The sequence below is a fragment of the Microtus ochrogaster genome, chromosome 5 (genome assembly GCF_000317375.1).
Source record: "Microtus ochrogaster isolate Prairie Vole_2 chromosome 5, MicOch1.0, whole genome shotgun sequence".
Classification (NCBI taxonomy): domain Eukaryota; kingdom Metazoa; phylum Chordata; class Mammalia; order Rodentia; family Cricetidae; genus Microtus; species Microtus ochrogaster.
Window position 1 is genome coordinate 47,653,405 of NC_022012.1, and position 22,420 is coordinate 47,675,824.

The 22,420-nt window shown below is 44.6% G+C and overlaps 1 protein-coding gene across 2 annotated transcripts in view; it reads left to right on the forward strand.

The window, feature by feature from the left end:
• Positions 1-22,352, forward strand: part of Exph5 (exophilin 5) — a 73,941-nt gene extending 51,589 nt beyond the window's left edge. For both annotated transcript variants that reach the window (XM_005347349.3, XM_026779136.1), the window contains 3 exons: positions 1,490-1,559; positions 8,990-9,125; positions 13,668-22,352. In XM_005347349.3, coding sequence (XP_005347406.1) covers positions 1,490-1,559; positions 8,990-9,125; positions 13,668-18,874 — 5,413 coding nt within the window. In that variant the 3' untranslated portion in view covers positions 18,875-22,352. The remainder of the gene's footprint in view (positions 1-1,489; positions 1,560-8,989; positions 9,126-13,667) is intronic.
• Positions 22,353-22,420: the final 68 nt, after the last annotated feature.

Consider the following 22,420-nt stretch of genomic DNA (forward strand, 5'->3'; position numbering starts at 1 on the left):
TTAATTAGTGCAAATATTCACATTTTAAACAGAACTGAGCTTATTGGCACAGGCCTGTAATTCTAGCTACTTAAAACCCTGAGTCAGAGCTAGGCAGTGGTGGTGCACTCTTTTAATCCCAGCACTCAGAAGGCAGAGGCAGGTGGATCTCATTGAGTTTAAGGCCAGCCTGGTCTACAAAGAAAGTTCCAGGACAGGCAGGACTGTTATACAGAGAAACCCTGTCTCACAAAACAAAACAAAAAACCCGAGTCAGATAGAGTCCAGATTCAAGATTAGCCTTGGCAACTTAGCCCTTGTTTCAAAAACAGACAGGAAGGAAGGGACAGAGAGAGGGAGGGAGGGAGAGAGGGAGGGAGGGAGGGAGGGAGGAAGAGAAAGAGAAAGGAGGGAAAGGAAGGAGAGAAAAATTAAAACACTTCTGGTCCCAAGCACACTGGGTAAGGAATCCTGACCTGTGTTTAACATGCAGATATTATTAGTATAACTTATATTTCAGGATAATATGAAAAAAAATCCACAACATTAATTCATTTTCTGGTCAAAATCTGAACTCAACTATAAAACAGCTATGGATGTCTTTAAAATAGAAAACCGTTGGTGTCCGGCTTTTATGGTCAACTTTCACTAACCATGAAGGATGAAACAGATGGCGGATAGCTGTCGCCCAGCTGCTTTTGACTGCTCCCGTCCACAGTCCCAGCTTGTGTAACTCTGGACTCCCTTGCTGCTGCCTTGGTGGAGGAGGTGGCCTAATTTCACAAAGAGCTGTGAGTCATGGCAGTCTGCTGACCCTGAATAGGATCAGGAAGAGCGCACGTTGGCACAGGATTACAGACTGACAAGCTCAGCGCCTGTCTTTTCTCATTTTTATAATTATTTACTTCGTGGGGGAGATGGCGTGTGCAGACCACAGCATGTGTATGAGAGTCAGAGCATAATGTGTAGGAGCTGTTTCTCTCTCTCCATCACATGGGAACCCGGGATCCGACTCTGCTCAGCAGGCTTGGTGGCAAGTGCCTTTGCCTGCTGAGTCTTGCTGCCAGGCCAACTGGAAACTTAGAGCCTGCATCCAGTTCCCAGCCGGGACACTGACTCTTTCCCGAGCTCTGTCTCCCAAATTCACTGCACTTTTTGATCATCAGTGAAATGGAAGCATCCATGATCTCTGCCCTGAAGGTGTGGGGCATCTGAGTGAAATCCGTGTGGGACACACCGATGAATAAACATTCAGCAGCTTAGACGGTCTGTCACGTGTTTTCACACTGTGCTCAAATGCAAATCCACTTGGGCAGCAAAAGTAGGAACATCAACTCTAAGCTACCATGCGAAAGTTTTCTGAAATTTTACTCAGTGAGGCGTCCTTCAGTAGAAAATGCTTCTTATCCTCTCTGGATAGTGACCTGTAATGGTAAATGTACTGTTATTGGTTTTTATTCCTGGTGAAAGTCAACCTCTTCAAAGAAATGATTTTAAATTCTTCCCACAGGTGTGATGACCGTGTGGCGCCTCCTGTGTCTGTGAGGGACACAACTGCCGTAGTATCCGGGGAATCAAAGGTAAATGCTAGACTCCAATTAGAAAAGCCGTGTCTGAACCTTCAACAGCTGGAACAGCTGGGCCTCCAGCCGACCCGCCCTGATGTGCTCTTTGCATGTAGACCCCAGTGAACTACTCCCTGCAGAGGTTTTACCCTAGCTCAGCAGTGAACAGGGGTGGCACCCACTCTGCCTCTACTTCTGGTTTCTAAGAAGACAAGGTTATGGTTCTAGATGCTTCTGCTCTCTCAGTTTGGCTGGAGGAATGTTTGAGCATCCTCCGATGTTCATGAGTCTAGGGATGTGAATAAGATGTAGAGTCTGTAGAAAGAGCAAGGTGGGCACCTGTGATGTATAAAGTGGCAGGGTAACATGGCATTCTTGAGATTTGAAACGTGAATCTGAGGATCGGCAGATATTTTCCTTTGAGACTCTTGGTTGCCACTTTCAACGAACTATTTCAATGAGCTCTTAGCATATAAGGGACTTGACAGTGAGCGACTGAGAGTGACTGGAAGCTCCCACCAGTGACAAAAGGAAAAGGAAGGAAGTTCTGCCTGAAGCTAGAACTGTGTGTGCTACCCTGGAAGCTGACCACTGATGCCACAAGAATTCTTGCCAAGATCTGAGGTGATAAACTTCCCACCACTTGATTGGCAGCAGGGTAGGATGGTCCGGGGGACGATAGTATTTCATGCGAGGTTTACTATTGAATGACCCTCCTCTCAGAAGACACAGCAGTTGCTATTTAAACATTCACACAACTTACTAGATGTTTGGTGTTAGATAGAAACTTAAAGATCACCTCGCCCAAGATTCCTCCCAGACTCAGCACAGTCTAATGTACTGCGTGACGTGTAACAGAGTCTCCCTACTCTGTATACATAGCGTGTTCAAGACCAGCCTGGGCCTGGGCTCTACAAGACTGTATCTCAACACACATGTACACTTGCATGTGCAAACACCAGACAAACCCACTGTGTGGCGGGCAATGAGTGCCTGTAATTCCAACACTTGGGAGGTGAAGGCAGGAGGGTCAGAAGTTCACAGCAGTCTCTGCTACATACCAAGTGGAAGGCTAACTCAAGCTATTAAAAAAAAATGTTTCCTGGGCCAGCTAATTGTTCTTAGTTTTTCTGAATGCCTTCTCGCTTAGCTTGCTACAACCAGCGTTGTTATCTGGAGGGATGCATCTCCAATGTGGCATTTACCAAGTAGCTAGCATCCTCAGTTCTCTGTATCCCTCTGGGATAGCTAGCATGTGTGTCCAGGACCTGAAAGCAGGAACGAATACATGATTTTTAAGCCACAGAGCCTGGAGCAGGTTGCTGAATGTAATCTCTGCTGGAAAGCAGACACAGGACAAACCTGGGAGCACCTTGAAATTTTAATTTGTTGACTTTACCAAGGCGTTTGATAATATCAGGCAGCGTGGGTTCCAGCTCCCACAGCCGCTCTGCAGGTTTGGCTGCCCTAGGAAGTTCTCAGATGTTTGAAGGTTACCCTCTGACAGGAGCTCTGTTTGTTTAGTTATGTCAACACTGCAGACAGTATCAGCAGAGGGCATTGACATTGTGGTAAAGGGCTTGTCTCTCCCCTTGGCTTTTATGTCCCCTGTTTCCTGAAAGTCCTAAATCCTACAGTGTACTGTGGGGAACCTGCCTTGCTCTTAAGTTCAACACACTCTCAGGAGTTTTCCAGAAAGTTCTCCATAACCCAAGAACGGTATCAGTCAGTGTGAAGGACTCACCTAGGGCCTGGATCCCATTCTCAGCAGCTCCCCGCTGTTAAACCAGTCTTCTTAGCAGAGGAAGTATTGCTTTGTTACTGGCTTTAGTTTCATTTTACCAACAAAGTCACTAAGGCACAAGGTTAAGTAATTTTCCCAGAGCCATGTAGAGCAGTGGTTCTGAACCTTCCTAACGCTGTGATCCTTTAATACAGCTCCTCATTTATAGTGACCCCCCAACCATAAAGTTATTTTTATTACTGCTTCATAACTGTAATCTGCTATTGTTATAAATTATAATGTAAATATTTGATAAGCAGTGTATCTGACAAGCAACCCCCTGTGAAAGAGTCATTTGGCTTCCGTGGGGGTTGAGACCCACAGGTTGAAAACCACTGATGTAGCTAACCCCACCTGGGAAGAACCAGGCTTCGACTGTGTCGCATTTTATGTGTAACCACCGTGCTGTCCTCCCCCCAGCATGCTTTTCTGAGTTCTAATAGAGAAAAATCCGAGACAGGGTTTCTCTGTGTAGCCCTGGCTCTCCTGGAACTCGCTCTGTAGACTAGGCTGGCCTTGAACTCAAAGATCAGCCTGCCTCCGCCTTCTGAGTGGAGAGAGAATCCTTTTCAATAGCTCAATTATGTAATAATTTTTCTAGTAGCCTCCCCTCTGTGGTTTCCTATCTTGACGTGTCGTAAATCAGTTCCTAACTACGTGCACGGTGTCACTCCACACGGGAGGCCAGGGAGTGTTTAAGGTGAGGTTCCCCCTTTCAGAGGGATTGTCATGTTGATATGTACATTAGCAGAAGTCACAGATCAGGGTTTGGGATCAGGTCAGATGGGTGTGACTAGCCGCCGCTGTAGAAGTCATTCCTGTGATGTCAGTAAGACACTTACCTGAATTTTGCTTGTTTTATCCCCAAAATGGGAACAACCCTTAACTAGATCGCACATTCGTTATAACGGTCCAAGGAGAAAAGATATGGGAAATAATATTGTATTAAAAAGTAAGAGGGCTTAGAGGGTAAAGAAACATACTTGCCACCACGCCTGACAACCTCCACCTCTGAAACCCCGCATGGGAGAATGAAAGACCTGATTCCTACAAGCTGTCCTCTGAGCTCCACAGCCATGCCAGGGCACACACTCCCTCAAATAAATAAATAGTTTTAAAGATTTATTAATTTATATTTTATGTCTGAGTGTTTTGCCTGCATGTGTGTCTGTACACCACATGCGTGCAGTGCCCACAGAGGTCAGAAGAAGACATTCAATCCCTTGGAACTGGAGTTCCAGATAGTTAGTAGCAACCATCTGGGTGCTGGGAATCGAACCCAGGTCCTCTGGAAGAATAACCAGTGCTCTTAACAGCTGAGTCATCTCTCTAGATCTACAATTATTTTTTAAAATGGATGAGTAATTGTGTTAAAAATAGGAATGTTAGCTGGGTGGTGGTGGCACACGCCTTTAATCCCAGCACTCGGGAGGCAGAGGCAGGCGGATCTCTGTGAGTTCGAGGCCAGCCTGATCTACAAGAGCTAGTTCCAGGATATGCTCCAAAGCTACAGAAAAACCCTATCTCGAAAAAAAAGTATATAGCATATGAGTAGGAAAAAAGATGTATTAGAGGGGCAAGGGAGTGACTCTGTGGGGAAGAACACTTGCTGTATAAGCATGAGGACCTGAGTTCAAATCTCCAGCTCCTACATAAGAGCCAGGACACATTCCTGTGACTCCAGCATTGGGAGGTGGAAATTAGTGAGTCATGGGGACTCAGTAGCCACCAGGTCTAGCCAAAGCAACAGGCTTCAGATTCAGTGAGTGACCCTAGCCAGAGAATAACATGGAATGTGACAGAGGAAGGCATGACATCCTCCTGACTTTGGTAGGTACACACATGGGTATATGTACCTTCACATTTCATATACACATGCACATGTATGCACACAGCACACTACCACCTCCTCACACAAATTTTTAAAAACAGTTTTGGGAAGTTCAGAAGGAGAAAGTATTGCTGGGGTGGGGCCACATTGAATTTGGCAGTAATCACCCCTTGCCGTCTGCGTGTTGTGTTGGTGTTTGTGATACAAATAAGAATGCATTGCCACTTCCAGGGTCTGACTCACCTGTCTGAATCCTTGCTTAGGAGAGTGAAATTTTTGGTAGGGAGGAGCAAAAGAGAGCTAGTGTCAGCAGAAGTGAAGAGAGACCAGCTTTAGACATGACGCTGTGCTGTGGAATGCCAGAGGTGTCGAGAAGAACGGTGGGAACGAGCTCTGCTTGAGAGCATTGGAAACAGGCTCCTGGGGGGAGAGTAAAGCCTGGACTTTGGAGGACGGTAGCCGTTTCTAAGAGAAAAGGTTGAGAAAGAACGAAAATCAAGGATACAGGGACAAAGGTCAAGAAGTCCGTGATATTTGGGACAATGTGTCAGAGCTTGGAGCACAGGGAATCTGGACAGAGGGGAAAAAAGGCTTACGTCAAAAGCTGAGAAAGCACCTTGACATGATTTTACTGTAAAGAGGAGTTTGAGCTTCACACTCTTAGCGAAGAAGGGGAAATAAACGTCTCGTTTCATGGCGACCGTGCAGTAAGGAGGGCAAGACTGAGCCCCAACCGAGGGCCAATGTCCGTCTGGTCTGCGTCAGGAAGGACTGCAGCTGCTCCCAAGGTACCGTGGGACCTGTGTTTCGTTGATGAAAATTCCCGCTACCTGGATACAGCATTGTGATAGACCAAGAACTGCGGGATTCTTCCAGGAGCAGAGAGATTCAGTAGCGTTCTAAAGTCCAACAGCCTGGGGACGAATCCTCACCCCACTGCAGTGGGACCTAAGCAAATGGCAAGGCCTCTTGAAACTTCAGTTTTCTGAAGTTGGGGACAATAGTAGCACCAACTTTGTGGGACTATTAAAATACCGAGAAGTATCCCACTCAAAGTCCTTGAAGTAATGGCGTTGACAGTCAGCGCTCACTTGCTTCTGGTTAAGGCAACAACTACAGACAATCTCACTTACCGCTCAAATAAAGAGTCTGGAGAGCAAAGGTGACACTTAGTCCTCTTTATGCCAGGTACCAACCACTGACCAGCTTCCGAGTTAATGCTGCATATTATTAGTAAAATCTTGGGGTTCCTCTTAGTCATTCAATTCACATCTCTCTACCGGAGGTAGCACGGGTGTGTTGAGTGTGTAGCGTTGGTCCTGATGAGAAGAACCTGGTCCCCAGATAGAGGAACCTTCCAGCTCCAGAGGCTCATCTCTCACTTGAGCCCCCAGCTCACATATTTTCCATTTCACTAAAAGTGTTTGTTATGCAGAATCATGATCCAGGAGGCCACAGGCCTGTACGCTGCTCTGCATAGAGGAAATCCGAAGTTTGTTTGGGTGTTAAATGGTTAAGAGATAATGGTGCTTGGTGACCTTTATCCAGGAAGCCTACACCAAGTACCAAAACTATAGGTTTGGGAATAATGGATTTATAGCATCTATAATAAATTATTATTCAAATAGAGAATCGAGTCAGTGTTGTGGTACACACTTCTAATCACTGGAGAGACGGAGACAGGAAAATTGCTCTGAAGTTGAGGCCAGCCTGGTAGGCTATCTAGTCAGTTCCAAGTCAGCCTGGGCTACTGAGACCCTGTCTCAAAACAACAAAACAAAACTAGAAAGTTAAAGAGCCACAGAAGAGTACAAAAGAGAAGCCTCTTCATACTCTAGGGATAAAGAACTCACTTTAACCATTTTTTTTCAAGTAATTAACTTTCAGTTTCCTTCTGTCAAATGGGTATCTATAGGTTCTGTTTGTTTACTTTAGGTTTTTATATTAGTGTGATAGGCTATATCCAGGAATGAATAAGTTATCATGGGAGTATTGTTTCTTTATTACTCAGCCCCCTTTGTGGGTCTTCACTTACGCCTATAAAGCTACAAACACAAGCCAGGCGGTGGTGGCACACGCCGTTAATCCCAGTACTTGGGAGGCAGAGGCAGGCGGATCTCTGTGAGTTCGAGGCCAGCCTGGTCTACAAGAGCTAGTTCCAGAACAGGAACCAAAAAAAAAAAAAAGAAAGAAAAAAGGGAAAAAAAAGCTACAAACACAAATTCATGAGATTTGGGCAGGCTTCTGGAAGAAATAAGGGAGGCGTGAGGGTGCAAGAGGACCCTGACTTTCAGCCTATGGTGAAGGAATTTAAAAATCAAGGTCTTGGCAAAGGTTAGGCCTTTGGCCTCGGCTTTATAGACAAGATGAGATGTTCTGTGAGGTGGAGAGGGGAGATATTCTGTGAGGTGGAGAGGGGAGTCTAGAGAGCAGAGGGACTCGAAAGGCCAGGGTGGGACAGCAGAGTGAGCTGGAGATACAGGGACAAGAACCACAGCTGCTGGTCCTGCTCAGCGACCCCAACAGCCAGGCAGAGATGAGGCAGGGGCCTGGAAATGCAGGCCGGGTTCTCGCACAGGACAGTGAAGGAGTGGCGTGGGTAATTGTCCCAGTGTTAAAAAGACAAACTAAGGTTGTAAGTAAGACAGTGATTGAACCTGATAGCAGCATGAACACTTGCTAGTTGTTTGTTTGTTTTAAGGAATATAACTTTAGCTTTGCATCTGTCTCCTAAATCCTTTAAAAGGAGCAGTGATTTAAAAAGATAGGCAAAATCTTACCTTTCAATGCCTTCATTTCAGAACTACTGAATCTGCTCAGGGTGGGAGGGGCTTGGGGGGTCTCCATTCTTCTTGTCTTCCTCTTAAAATATAATCTGATTTGTTTTAAAAATTAACATGACTGTGATGAGTTCTGGTCTGGCATCTCCATACTTTATTTTGTCTTGACCCTCATCCCCTGATTGCTCATGGCCTCCTTTCTGTCCTCTGCCCTCTGGTCCCTTTCCTCCCTTCGATTTTCATGTCACATGTATTTAATCACTCTCTTTGTTTCTTTCATGTTCTGTCATTCGGAATAGCCTCTGGATAGAAACACTATCTTTTCCAAAGCCCTTTGAGTTCGCAAAACTCAAGGTCCACCTAGATGGCGGCTAAGATGCTTTTGATAGAAAATGCAGAGTTAGGAAATCCAAAGTCCCAGCCATTGGCGCCATGGAGACAGTATTCCCAACTTGAGAAAGGTTAATTTCCTGGTTGCTGTTTAATTCTGTAGGAGTCTGCCTTAACACTGTTATTAAAAGAAAGAACATACATTGAATTATGTATAGGAGGTTATACATATGAATGTATGTGCAGGGAGTGTATATATGAATGTGTGTAGGATAGTGTATTGCAAAGGAATATATAGGGGAGTGGACATATGGGCCTATATAGGGAATATGCATATAGGGGCATGTATAGGGGATAATGCATGTGACGGTCTGTGTGGGAGACCATGCCTAGGATACGTATAGAGAAGTGTGCATATGACAATATGTATAAGGGAACATACATGTGAGTGTGTGCATAGTCGACTATACATACGAGTGCGTGTGTAGGATAATGTATGTGTGAATATTTATCTAGGAAAGCAAGCATATGAGGGCATGTGTAAGGGAGTTCCTGCTCCATTGTAAATGGCAAAAATAAGAAAACACTAAATTGAGACATAAATAGTCAGAAAATTAATCAGCAGTTCCTAGACTAGAACCATTGATATTTTTAGGAGAACATATGACTATTTTAGCTAGAGAAGATGTGAAATCTCATATTTTTATTTTAAAATTGACAGGCAAAAATATACAATTCACCGGTTGGAAATCAGCCAGTTGCCAGTGTGTTTGTCCCTAAGCCAGCCATCATGAGGGAGGAGAGTGGCATACCTCCACCCTGGGATTCTTCCCTGCTCGAGACTGAGCTTTTTCAAGGTAAGTTCACACATCAGATCTCCCTGGGAACACCAGGAACCACAGAGACAAATGCTAACGATAGTTCTTACTAAAATGTTCTAAACAAATCGAGGCCTGAACTTAGTTTCTGAAGCCCCTTGCTTACTTCATCTGAAGTGGGTTTCATTAGATCCTATGAACCGAAACCTTGAAAAACCTTGTGGTTTAAATATAATCCAAGCAGATATTCTGAGATCAAAGACTGGCAGACATACAGGCTGATAATAATGTTTAATGTTTTACCTCAGGTCAAAAAGAAATGCCTCTATACAGCTTTCTCTGAAGAGTTTTTTTATTGTCCCTGATTGGGGGGGGGGGGGAATATGTGCACTGTGATGAAATCCAGCAGTCGTTAAACAATTCACCTGCACTGACCTGGATTCCAGGAGGACGTAATGCAAATGAATCTCATTATGAATATCGTGGTCCGCCTTCCACAGGTTATCCTGTAACACCATAAGACCGCCATTAGAAAAGTGAAGTCCACAGTGATTCAGGGAAGTGAGGAAGGATATTCAGTTTACAGCTAGACCTCTCCCTGCTCCCTACCCTGGCAGGAGACTAGTGTCAATCTTGAGAGCCTTAGGCTAGGCTCTCAACTGAAGGACATCCTGGGGCAAGAAGGGCAGGGACCAGGGAGAAATCTCTTCTAAATGAAGCTTTTGTTTGAAGAGGATGGCTCCTAGCATGGGTGTCTGAAAATAAAGGTGGGAGGCAGAGGACTGATTTCTCCAGCCTCTGAAGGAGTAAGAAAAAGAGTTAATGTGAAATTCTGAACGACTTCGAATGGGGCGGATTTTGTTATGGCCCAGGAATGAAGAGTGGTGAGTGTTCCCGGCAGGAGCCCAGGTAGCAGAATCTCTTGTGTTTTCTCTTCTAAATGTGTTTTGTTCTGTAGTCAACGTAAACTGAGGGGGGGGGGGGAGTATAAACAGCAAAACAGAGAATTTTATCATTTGTTTTAGACTGTCATTTTGTCTTGTTGACCGTGTCCTTTGCTTCACAGAAGCTTTTCAGTTTCAGGAGGTCCCATTTATTAATTGTTTTTCTCAGTGTCTGTGCTGCTGTCCTTTTCTTTACAGAAGCTTTTCAGTTTCAGGAGGTCCCATTTATTAATTGTTTTTCTCAGTGTCTGTGCTGCTGGGGTTATATTTAGGAAGTGGTCTCCTGTGTACTTCCCACTTTCTCTTCTATTAGGTTCAGTGTGGCTGGTTTTATGTTGAGGTCTTTGATCCATTTGGATTTGAGTTTTGTGCATGGTGATAGATATGGGTCTATTTTCATTCCTCTACATGTTGCTATCCAGTTATGCCAGCACCATTTGTTAAATATGCTTTCTTTTTTCCATTTGATATTTTTTTGCTTCTTTGTCAAAAATCAGGTGTTCAAAGGAGTGTAGATTAATATCCGGGTCTTCTATTTGGTTCCATTGATCTTCCTGTCTGTTCTTATGCCAATGCCGGGCTGTTTTCACTGATATTATTAACTCTACAGAGTTTTGTTTCCTTCTTTTCCCCTGCCTTATAATCTGACATAGCTTTATAATTTTATGTGGGTTATTTCAGTGATAGGAATCATTTAGAATCCCTTCCTCAAACTGGGCAGTGATAGCGAACACCTTTAATCCCAGTACTTGGCAGAGGCGGCAGATCTCTGTGAGTTTGGTGTCAGCCTGGTCTACAAGAGCTAGTTCCAGGACAGGCTCCAAAGCTACAGAGAAACCCTGTCTCAAAAAAACAAAAAGAAAAAAAAAAGTTCCCTTCCTCATTAGATCTTAGTGGTCAAGATGAGTCCTGTCTGTGAGCTCAAGAGCACTTACAGAGAAATCCAGAACAGAAGGGAACAGATCCCTCTGGTCCCTGCCCAGATGTGATCTGTACATTACTTATATATTGCTACTGTACACATGCAGATGCCAACATGCCTTGCTCTCCACGATTTTTTTAGTTAAAAAACAAAACAAGAAAACTTTAAATAGCAAATAAGATAACTAATGTGGGTCATGTATATCATTTCACAAGGAAATAATTCTGTAGACACAGATTCACAGCACTTTGGAAAATAGCTATTTCTGTGTCAGATATGATTTTTATTAACGAATGTTTCATCAATAAATAGATAATCGATTATATTCATCATAAACTATATATGATAATAATGTCTATTATAAGACAAATCTTAGAAAAATCTAAAAGCTTTAAGGAGAGTGCAGTCATTTTATAACCCTAACAGTTTAATGGAGGAAAAGGTTTACTATGCCTGAAGTGGCCGAGGTGATGCACGATGACTTGTCTAAAGTCCCAGACTAAGATCCATCAGTCACACACACAGTCTGGCCTTGGCCTCCATCCTTCGTATTATAAGGAGGTCGCTGGGCCCTGGCTTGGAAATCACCTTGCCCTAAGGTAAAAGTCAGCACTGTTTGACAACAGCAGCTTTGCCTCCTCATGAAGCTGTGTCTCATTGGCAGGGCTCAGACCTTTTCTCCATTAAGACTCAGGAGAAGTCTGGGTCCAAATCACTGCACTAAATGACCTGAGCCTGTACTTGATTTCTCTCATCCTCACTTATAAAGCAAAAATAGTAAAAATAGTTTAAGAAGCCCTGTAAGGATCTATAAGTATTTATTAATTGATGTTATGTGCCTGGGAAGTGCTGTGTTACAATAGTTTCGGGGGAAAACAATCTATAGTTAACATGTCATTTAATAATATTGTGTAAAACTTTAAGTCACACACATTGTCCAAATTTATCCAACTTTTTGTATATTACGTGGTAATAAACCTTTGCCTGTAATTGTTTTTTTAACAAGACAACTGAGAAATCATATACTGTTTACAGGCTTCTTTTATTGTAGTCTTATGATATGACCAAGGGTTGGACTATTACAGCAACCCAATGATATAAAAGAAAGAGAGAAGCATGATTAATAACCCCAGCTTGCCTAGTAATTCAGTGGCAAGCCCATATTGCAATCTGCGATATTCTCTTCTGTTACTAACCCACGCCACACAGAGTAAACACACCAAATACACAGAGGGAAACTGGTTAGAACTCGTTAGGACAGATATAACTGTGTGTATGTGTGTGCACACATAGGCATGTGTAGGAAGGTTTGTGTGTATGCAAGTGTGTTCATTTGCATGTGGAGGCCAGAGGTCAAGTTTGTGTGTGATTCCTCAGGAGCTATCCACCTTGTTTTGTGTGTTGTGTTCATGTATGTTACATGATACACACTGTCAACACTGTCCTCCTAAGTGCCTCTCTACTTTTTTATTTACATATGAATGTATTAGGGTGTGTGTGCATATTTGCATGTGTGTGAGTGCAGCATCAGAGTTTGTGCATATGTGTGCACATGTGTGGAGAGGCCCAGATTGGCAATGGATATCTTCCTTGATCGTTCTTCACTTCATGTATTAAGGTAGTGCATAGAAGCAAGAGCTATTATTCACATGAAGAGGTCAAAGGGCAACTCTCAGACGTCGTTTCTCTCCACCTTTTTAAAGCCAGGTCTCGCTTGCTGTTTCTGTCATTGCATAGCATGGTCCATGGTAGCTGGTCCATTCTCCTCTCCACTTCCCATCTTGCTGCAGGGGTCCTGGCCACTCCTGTAGGTGTGTACCACCACATCCAGCTTTTTAAATGTCGGTTCTGGGGCCTGCGGTCATTCGAATTTTGTAACTGCTGAGCCATCTACCTCAGCTTCCACTGTGTTTTTTGTGACAGGGTCTCTCACTGAACCTGGAGCTCACGAATTTGGCTAGAATAACTAGAACCCCCATCTTTGTCTCCCTGGCAATGGGACTACAGGCGCAGGTCATCACGCCTGGCCTTTTACACAGGCACTCAGGAGCTAAACTCAAACTTTCATGCTTGTGTGACAAACACTCTACTGTCTGAGCCACTAATCTGATCCCTGTCTTCCTGGGACCTGGACTTTGCTGATTAGGTTAGGCTGACTGGCCAGCAAGTTTCAAGGACTCACCTGTGTCCGCCCCCCACCCACTACTACAGGGTTTATAAATCCATGCCACTATTCTGGTTTCTTTACATGAGTTCTGGGGATCGAATCCAGGTCCTCAGGCTTGTACAGCAAACATTTTACTGACTTGGTTATCTCCTCAGCCCTCAAATATAGCTTTATATCCTTAACAGTATATGAAAAGAAAAAGAAAGAAAATTGCAGTGCACTCTTGTAAAAATCAGATTGTCATTAAAACATACTCAAGATTAATGCTATATTACCCAGATGGTGGTGGCGCACACCTTCAATCCCAGCACTTAAGAGACAGAAGCAGGCAGATCTGAGTTCAAGGTCAGTCTGGTTTATAGAGTGAGTTCCAGGACATCCATAGCTATACAAAGACACCCTGTCATGAAAAAACAAAGAGAAAAAAAAGAGAGATTAATATAGTATTTATGACAACAAAATGATTTTTAGAAAGGGGTACTCCAATGACTCTAATTATTATAAAACTACAAAATCATATCCAAAAGTTCATTCCCATTCTCCTTTAGTTTTAGATGATTTGGAAAGCAAGCTGGCCCAGGAACAATCAGCAGGCTCAGTGAGTACCAGAGCACCATACAACTACGGATCAAGAACCCAGCTCAAACATTCTCACTTGAGCAGGAACGAGCATAGTCACAGCACGGGAAGGCACCAAAACTACCACAGCGAAACTTCCAATATGTCCATCTATGACATCCTGAGACCAGGAGCTCCTAGAGAAGGTTTCAAAACCTTTTCTCCTAGGACAAAGACAATTTATGACATGTACAGGACCAGGGAGCCCAGAGTCTTAAAAGAGGACTTTATGCAAAAGAATACATTTGGTAGCACATCACTATGCTTCGACAGCCGGCAGCGGTCAGCTTCACCTGCCGCAGGGCGTTTTACTGCCAGGAGTTTACACTTTCCAGCCGCTACTCAAAACAAGAACAGTTTTACACCAGTAAGGCACCAGCAAAGCCCCAAAAGAACTCCTTTGTCATCCATCATATGGAATAGGTCAGATTCTTCTAGACACAGACTGAATCCGGAGGAGTCCGGGGCACCATCGCCAATGGACATCGACCCTGCTGACCAGTACGTGGCTCCGAGGTGTTCTCAGGAGAGTAGGAGGTATGAGTTGTACCATTCACAGAGTGCTTACCGAAGCATCCCTCTGAATGCCCCCATGGATAACGTAATGAGTCCTGACACATTGGAGGACTCAGAGAATATGCCACTCTACCATCAGAATAACCCACTCGCAAGGTCTTTCCTCAGCAGTACCTTCAGACAGAGTGGAGAGCAGAGATTTGGACAGAATTCCTTTTGGAGCCAACAGGAGGAATATTCTTTCTGGTCTGACACACAGCAGAGCAGGAAGCCGTTCCCTCCAGACAGGGATTTTGAAATGATTTCTGTTGACGTAAACAGGGCACCATCTGTTTACAGCCACCGTGTCCCATCTCCACCCTGGAAGCCACATTCTCCTGGCTATGGAACATATGTCTTCAGAGGTCAAGAGGATCCACACTGCTGGAGATCTGATCTTCAGACGTCTCCTCTGGAGAGCATGGACACATCGCATGTCAATGAGAACCAATTTCCACCCAGGTTTTTCACACCAGATGGTTTTTCCATGACTGATCCAAGCTGCCACATCCACTCTTCCAGCCTGGACTGTCAGCAAGGCCACTGTCCTGGAGATGTAGCTGCGGATGCGGAGTCCCGTTTGCTTGGCAAGGCTCAGACTCTAGTGTCCTCATTCAGAACTTCCTTCCCCCTGATTCCTGATTACAGAAGGGATTCTCGGAGTCCCAGCTTCCAGAATTCCACAGCTACTTTGGAGAAAATGGTCCCTAATAAGGCAGACCCTCTTCCAGTAAGAAACTGTGCAGAAGTCGCTGTGTCTGGTAGCCATTCGACTGAATCGCTGGCTCTTACCGAAACCCAGCCCAGCATCCCAGCCACAGAAATGAACACTGAGAAAGATATGAATGAATCTGTTTCAGACGGTGAACAGCAAAACAAGGCAAGTGGATTACCCCAACCTCATTCACAGACAACGATCTCTAATGATTTACCTCATTCTCAAAATGCCCACTCCCAAGACTCAGCCGAAAACGACAGGTTTGTCTTTAATGAATCTACCACAGAAGGTTCCATAAAGTCGCCCAGGGTCTTTTCCAGGAAAGGCACTCCCCAAATGCACACGTCACTAAGAGATAAATCCAAGGACTTGGACAAAGATCAAGGTATTCCTAGAAACAGGAAACTTGGCTCAGCAGCCTCCCCGACTTCCATCCAAGAATATGGAAAGTCGCCGTCTCTTCCCAGCCCAAATCAAAGTTGTCACCAGACAACAGGAAGTAATGAAGACAGCCCGGGCATCATTAAAAATCCTGCTACCCAAAAGGCAGAGTCCTCAGAGCAGCCTGCTGTTCTAGATCTTGAGCAACAACATCCTTCCTCTCATCCTACCAATGGCAGCAAGCTGGCCGCCAAGCACAGTATCTCACATGATGCTTCCGGTGTACCCCAAGATTCCTTACCGTTGAGCGATTCATTCCTCGATGCTCTCTTCATTCCTTCTACTACAGCGCTCTCCAGGAGGCTTTCTGACCAAGATCCATCTCAAGAAGAAAGAGAAGAAAAAGACAAGGCTGCGAAGAACCAAAATCCGTTGGCCGTCAATTCCACAGATAGCCAAGAGAGTCACGACGGGCCTGCTCTTCTGCACGATGCTGTCCACTGCCACCCGTACTCTCCCTTCAGAAATGGGAGAGGGACAGGAAGAGTAAGACGCCACGTGTCCTATATTGAGGAGATGGCCAAGACAGAGAATAGAGCAGCACCCAGAAGTGAAGGCCGTAGCCTCACTGAGGACCAAAGTAGTGTCAAAGTCCCTGAGCTCAGCACAGTCTACTGCACCTTGCCAAGAAAACCAGCCAGCTTTCTCATACACAGCAGACAGCAGGAAAGTAAGATAACAGCGGCTTCAATTAGGAACGGGCCACTTCCATTCCAAATGAAAAACAAAGTGAGTGTTCCAACTGGGGAGAGCACATCTGACAAATCCAGTTCTCCTAAGTCAGTGAGCGATGCTTCCAGTTCCATCATGGGCATGCCTGAAGCCACCAAGAAGATGACAGACAGGAAAGCCATTAGATCTGCTTCTGTTAGGAAAGGGCCCCTTCCTTTCCTCATCAAGAGGGCGGTATCATGTCCTTCGGGGGAGCCATGTACCTTGACTGACAGTGGTGAAAGAGCAAAGTCACCGGTCCTGGACGTGGATGCTTCCTCTGCAATGCCCAGGCCTCGGGGGAGAATCTCCAGTTCTCTCGAAGGTGAACCATCTTCTCGAGAGAGTGCTTTCTCTGAAAGACACAACCGAAAGGAACTTGCTCAAGATGACGAGGCACCTGTCCCTGGGATGAGCTCACTCACCCTTTCAAACCAAACCCCCAAGCCGCTGTCTGCAGATGCGTCAGGAAAAGTATTACATAAGTTTAAGACAACCAGCATGTTCTCCATTTCTGGTGACGAAGAGAATGTGAAATGTCTTGAGGTGGTTTCAGTATATTATACTCTACCAAGGAAACCCAGCAAAAAGTTCTGCAGCCTCCTTCAGCAGTATGCGCAAGGTACAGAGTCACTTCGAGATGCTTTCCAGGGAGAGACGAAAGCATTGCCTAGTGCTTTAGAAGGCGATGAGCCAAGTCCTGCACAAGTGCAGTCAGGAATACCTCCACTGCAAGACCTAAGGAAGCAGACTGACTCCTCCCCACGCTGTCTTTCTCACAGCAATGAAAAGAAGACTGTCTCCCAATTACCACATAGGGAGGCTTCCGAATCTTCCTTAGAGGAAATGGCTTCTGTAGGGCCTGATGTCCCTCTTCATAAAGGAGAACCTAAGACCAAAGAGATTTCCCCAGGTAGCTTAGCTAAAACAGCAGTGGATGACTCACTAAGCAGGAAAAAGAGAGAGGGGCCATTGCTAAAACAGATTGTACAGAGCCCATTACTGCCTCAGGAAAAAGGTGCTGGAGAAGGAAATGCTAAAAATCTACAGCCTTCTAAAGGAGGAGACAGTGCGCCCCCTGGTCTCCCAGGCCACTCAGAAGCTAATGTTGAGAATTCCCAAACCAGAAGAAATTCTGGAGCCTGTGCAGGGGGCATAGCTACCAGATTAACAGGAAGTGGATGGTATCCTCAGAGAGATCACACGACTGTAGTCGTAAACGACAGTTCTAGTGGGTCACAGCCTAGGGAATCCAGGGGGACAACTGGAGACTGCCAAAACCTGACTGATAAAATGCTCCCGGACTCAGAAAGCCAAGCCTTTGTTCCAACCCCAGCATTGCATAAGCTGCAGTTGATTGAAGAGGCTCAGTCAGGGGGAACAGATCTGCAGTCGGAACCCAGATGGGCAGGAAGTCAGGAAACAAACACAGCAGAGGTGAGGAAGGTTAAAGATGAAACACCAAAGTTGGCATGGGATCAAACTTTACTTCCTGGAGGAAATAAAACTAACACGGGTGACCAAGAAACAAAAGAAAACAGATACTCAGTTAAACATGGATTGGCAGCCATGTCTAAAGCAAGCAGAAAAATCCCAGCTAAGGAAATGAGTCCCAGAAGACACATAGCCACTATTTTCTCCCAAAGTGAAAGCCAGTCTGGCTATAGGAGGTTATCTCTTTGTAGATCAGAGGACAGACCACTGTCCCCTGAACCTATTGTAAAATCCACCGAGTCCACAGATGAAAGCAGCCTGATGAATGTGGACCCATCAGAGACCCCGCTCCAAGCTACTGCGGTACCCTACCCAGAACCTCCCTGTCAGCCCTACAGCCAGAGGCCTGCTAACATTTCACAACCACATCACAATGAGCCAAACAGTATCTTGGAAACACCATCAAAGAATGAAGATTCTAAAGCCCAGATTTCGGGAGAGTCGGGAGCTCCAGCTCAGCTCACGCTTACCAGCCCCAGAGAACAAAGTGCTAACCCTCAGCAGAGATTGAGTCCCCCTTCTCCCCTGGAATCTGCACAGAAATCTACAGTAAAGCTGTCCCATTGTCAGCTGCGCCACTGGAGTGCCCCATCTCCAGAATCAGAACCTGAGCCTCACCTCTATAGGTCAAAGAGTTTAAAAAACTTCAGTGTGCACGGTGACCGGCTGAGCACAAGTCACCCTCCCAAGGCCAGGGGGCGCCACTTTTCTGAGAACACTTCCATTGACCACGATCTCAGCCAGCTGTCCCTTGACGACGACTCCTCCCACAGCAGGGCTTACAGCCGAAGGTTCAAATCTTTTTCTGAACTTCCTACCTCTGATGAAGGCGAAAGTTGGGCTTTGTATAACAATAGGACTAGATCGAGTCCCAAGTCTACCTCCTCCATTTCCAGGCCTATTGACTACGGGATTTTTGGGAAAGAGCAGCAGCTGGCTTTCTTGGAGAATGTCAAGCGGTCACTCACACAGGGAAGACTGTGGAAGCCAAGTTTTCTTAAGAACCCTGGCTTCCTCAAGGATGATGTACTCCATGCTTCCAACCTGTCACAGTCCGAGCTGTTGGATTCTGGTGGTGGGTCACCCGAAGATGGCTCATTTCCAAGTGAACCACTTAACATCTACGAGGAGGACCCAGTGGACTCGGACTGGGACACAGACACAACCACCGATGATGAGTACTACCTGGACGAGAACGATAAGGAATCGGAACTGTGAGACTGAGAGACTCTGTGTAATATTATACTCGATTTTTGGCTTTTAACCAAAAATATCATTATAGTGAGTCTAGATTTATAGACAGGTAAATCTGGTTTGGCCAGTGTCTGCACCATTCTTTTCTTTTCCATATATATGTATTTTTCTTCTGAATTCTAAGAACAATGATTGCTGGTTTTGAGGGGTTTTGTTTGTTTCTCCTGATATTTTCTCCTGGTGCGTTTGAACTTAGCCTTCTTACCTCTTCCCCCAACCCTATCTCTGAGCCACTTTCCAGTCCTGGCTCTATCTTCCTCATCGCTGTTTTTATGTCTCTTACACTTAATAGTTTGGGCACATGTTAAAACTTGTTACTTGTTAATTACTGAGCACAGTTGCAAAACCGTCTAGCCCCCCCTCTGTCCACAGCCTGAATTCAAGATATCAAACATAAGCAAGGGGAAGGGGTCGTCAGGAAGAATACTGTACTTGCACGCACACTGTGTTCATACAGTGCCCACACAGGCTCTGGAGGGCATCGGAGCCAGGAATGGGAGTAACAGAGGGTTAGGGGTCATACAGGTGCTGGGAATCAAACCTGGGTCCTCTGCAAGAGCTGCAAGTGCTCCTAACCGCTGAGCTCTCTCTCCAGCCACAAGATAAAGGGGATTGTCCTGAGAGCATCCTTGTACTTCAGCAGTGGCGCCTTGACACACATGTCTAGAGAACATGGAGGTTAAAAATGAACAGTTAGTCCCTAGTGCCTTCAGGGATCTCTCTGAAGTCATTCGTGGTGATTGGCTGACAAGTTTTCATCAAGCCTAGCACGTGGGTGAAGCCAAGCGATGCAGGCAGTGGCTTGGCCACAGAGACACAGCTAAGAGACGGAGAGAAGCAGACAGCACATCACTGCGCCAGCTTTGTGGCTGTTCTCTCCACAGATGATTTCCCCCATCTCTCCAGCCACGTGCATTTCTCACTTCCTTGTTTTTAGTCCAGACTGGGGCTTATTAAGCTTTTCTCACTGAAATTCTTCACCACTTTTACATACCCTCAGGTATACATATATAAAATAGGTGTGCAAGTCTAACATTCACTGATAACTCAAATTTATTTTAAAGCAGTTCTCTGACTTACACACAAATTTATCATTTGTTTAAGATAAAAATAAATATATGCTAATGAGATCGAGACACTGCAGCACAAGGACATTCTACTGTTACACACAGGCTGGGGCATAAAGTAGTAACACACCTTTGGTGTCTGTCATTGCCTCTGTATATGAGCAGAAATCTCTGCATGTGCAATAGAAGCATTGTAGTTCATGATAAAATAATATCAGATCCTCTACCCTTCCCTTCCCTTCCTCTACCTCTCTCCCCACACTCTTCAAGGTGTACATGCTGTGTGCTTGAACCAGCGGTGCCCTGACATCACACCCTGGCTGAGCATTGCAGGAGGAATGTTTAATTTCAAATTAATTTTTGTCCAGTGCATGTTCAGAAGCCTTTTACTGTTGCCGTTCTCCTCAACTGCACACTTAGTTAGACAACCCCATATAGAGTGAGGACCCATGGTTTAAGAAGCTTTGGGCTAGGACACTTCTGATCGGGCATTTAGTGGGGATCTTAGACAAATCCTTAAAATGCTAGGTCAGATGTAATATCTGGGAAGCCCTTGGCTTCTCTGCTGAACCACCTACTAAACTCTCAGGAACACCTAACTCAGCACTCCTAATTTATTTTAAATATTTTTGATACCTATTACTAATTTGATTACTAATTTGGCTTCCTACCTCTTTAGTTGCCCCCTAGACACCCGGGGCTGTCTCTCCTTGTAATTCAAGGTCTACAGATGAGCTAGACCTGTAGGCAGCATGGGATCCCAGGTCACAATACAGGGATGGATTTTGTCTTGTTTTATGTCTGTTTTATGACATACTTTTATTTCCCACTGTTCATCCAGATGAACCGAATAAGGGCGGGTGTTGGCAAAAGTGTACAGAGATCTGGCACTGGCGTGAATGCAAGGAAGATCTGTATGATTATTGCCCTTATAATCAATCATTCTGAAAGCCTAATGACAGAGCTCAAAGCTAGTGAAGGGGACTCCCTAATACGGACACTTTTCCTTAAACCTGTCCGCTCAGACTTCGAGCTCTAGCCGATTTAAAGCTCACTTGTTCTTAGCTCATTCAAACTTGAATGGTACAGAGTAACATTCAATTTCTTGTTTGATGATGTATGCTTGTGCATATGCCTTTCCTCTTTTGCTATTTATCTGGTTATTTAAGTAAAACTCATATATCATGACTTTTTGTATGTAATTTTAAGATAGTCCAAGATATTTTAACATAAACACCCTTGGGTTTTTTTTTTTAATGATCACCATGAGATGCTGTTTCAATAAATATTGTGTGTCTACATGTTTGCTACAAAAGGTGACGCGAAGTTAACTTGCTCTTCACCGAGGCGAGGCTCTGGTGAGGGATGGCAAGGGAAGAATGGACAGTACTTTGGGGCGCAGACTCTCCAGGATAGGGTCTGTTATCCATACTGAAGCCACTGCTTCTCTGCCTGTGTGAGGGTCCCTGCTGTCGGGCGAGGAATCAGGGAAACAGTGGACTTCGCAAAAGCAGAACAGCAAGCACCTTTACTGTTTATAGCTCCATGCAGCACTTCATTAAGGAAGTGTGGCAGATATTGTGTTCGTGTTATAATATGTAAACCGCTTGTTTTTAATGCTCATTTTGGGCGTAGCCGTGTTAACTTTAACAACAGTCATTTTATATTGTTTTTTCTAAAATACGTAATGATTATTAAACTTTCTTGTAAATGGAGTAAAACACTAATGAATCAATACTAATAAGTGCCTAGGAAATTATCAGCTTGCTTCAATGTTAGGCTAACACAGCTATAGATATTGTGTTAAATTCACTTAAAATGGGGTTTAATAAGATTGCTTTTTAGATACCACCCTTCTGAATGGCTTATTCTAACATCGTAAACACATTGGTCTTAATAAAATGCTAATTGCTACTCGCATGAGTTTGGTTAAGAAGCTTGAAAAGAGAGACTATTTTGTACGGGAGATAAAGATGAGGCACGACGGCGCTGAGAGAAGCCTTCTTAGGTTGTGGAAAAGATGACAGTCAAATGGAAAATCACACCTCCGTGAAACAAGTTCCTTTACTGAATGCCGGTGTGTCCAAACAGGCCCTACTGTTTAGAGTTTGCTGTCCGTAGTGGAGCTGTAGAATATCCTACCTAACTGTACAGTATAAATATGTAAATATTTTACTTTGCGAGTTCGCATTACTACTTGTGACTGATATTCTGTTCTGAAACAATAACCCACAATAAGCACTTTTGTCAAAACTGTCCAATAATCATGTTTTTATTTCCTCAACTCTGTTTCCAAAGTATGGAATATGTCAGGAGGTGAAATTTTAAAACAACGCTTGTGTTGAAATAAACAACCTGAACAGACACACTATGCTTGTTTGTTGTATTTGCACTTCTGAAGATGGAACCTACATGCTAGGTAAGCACTCCGCCACTGAGCCAC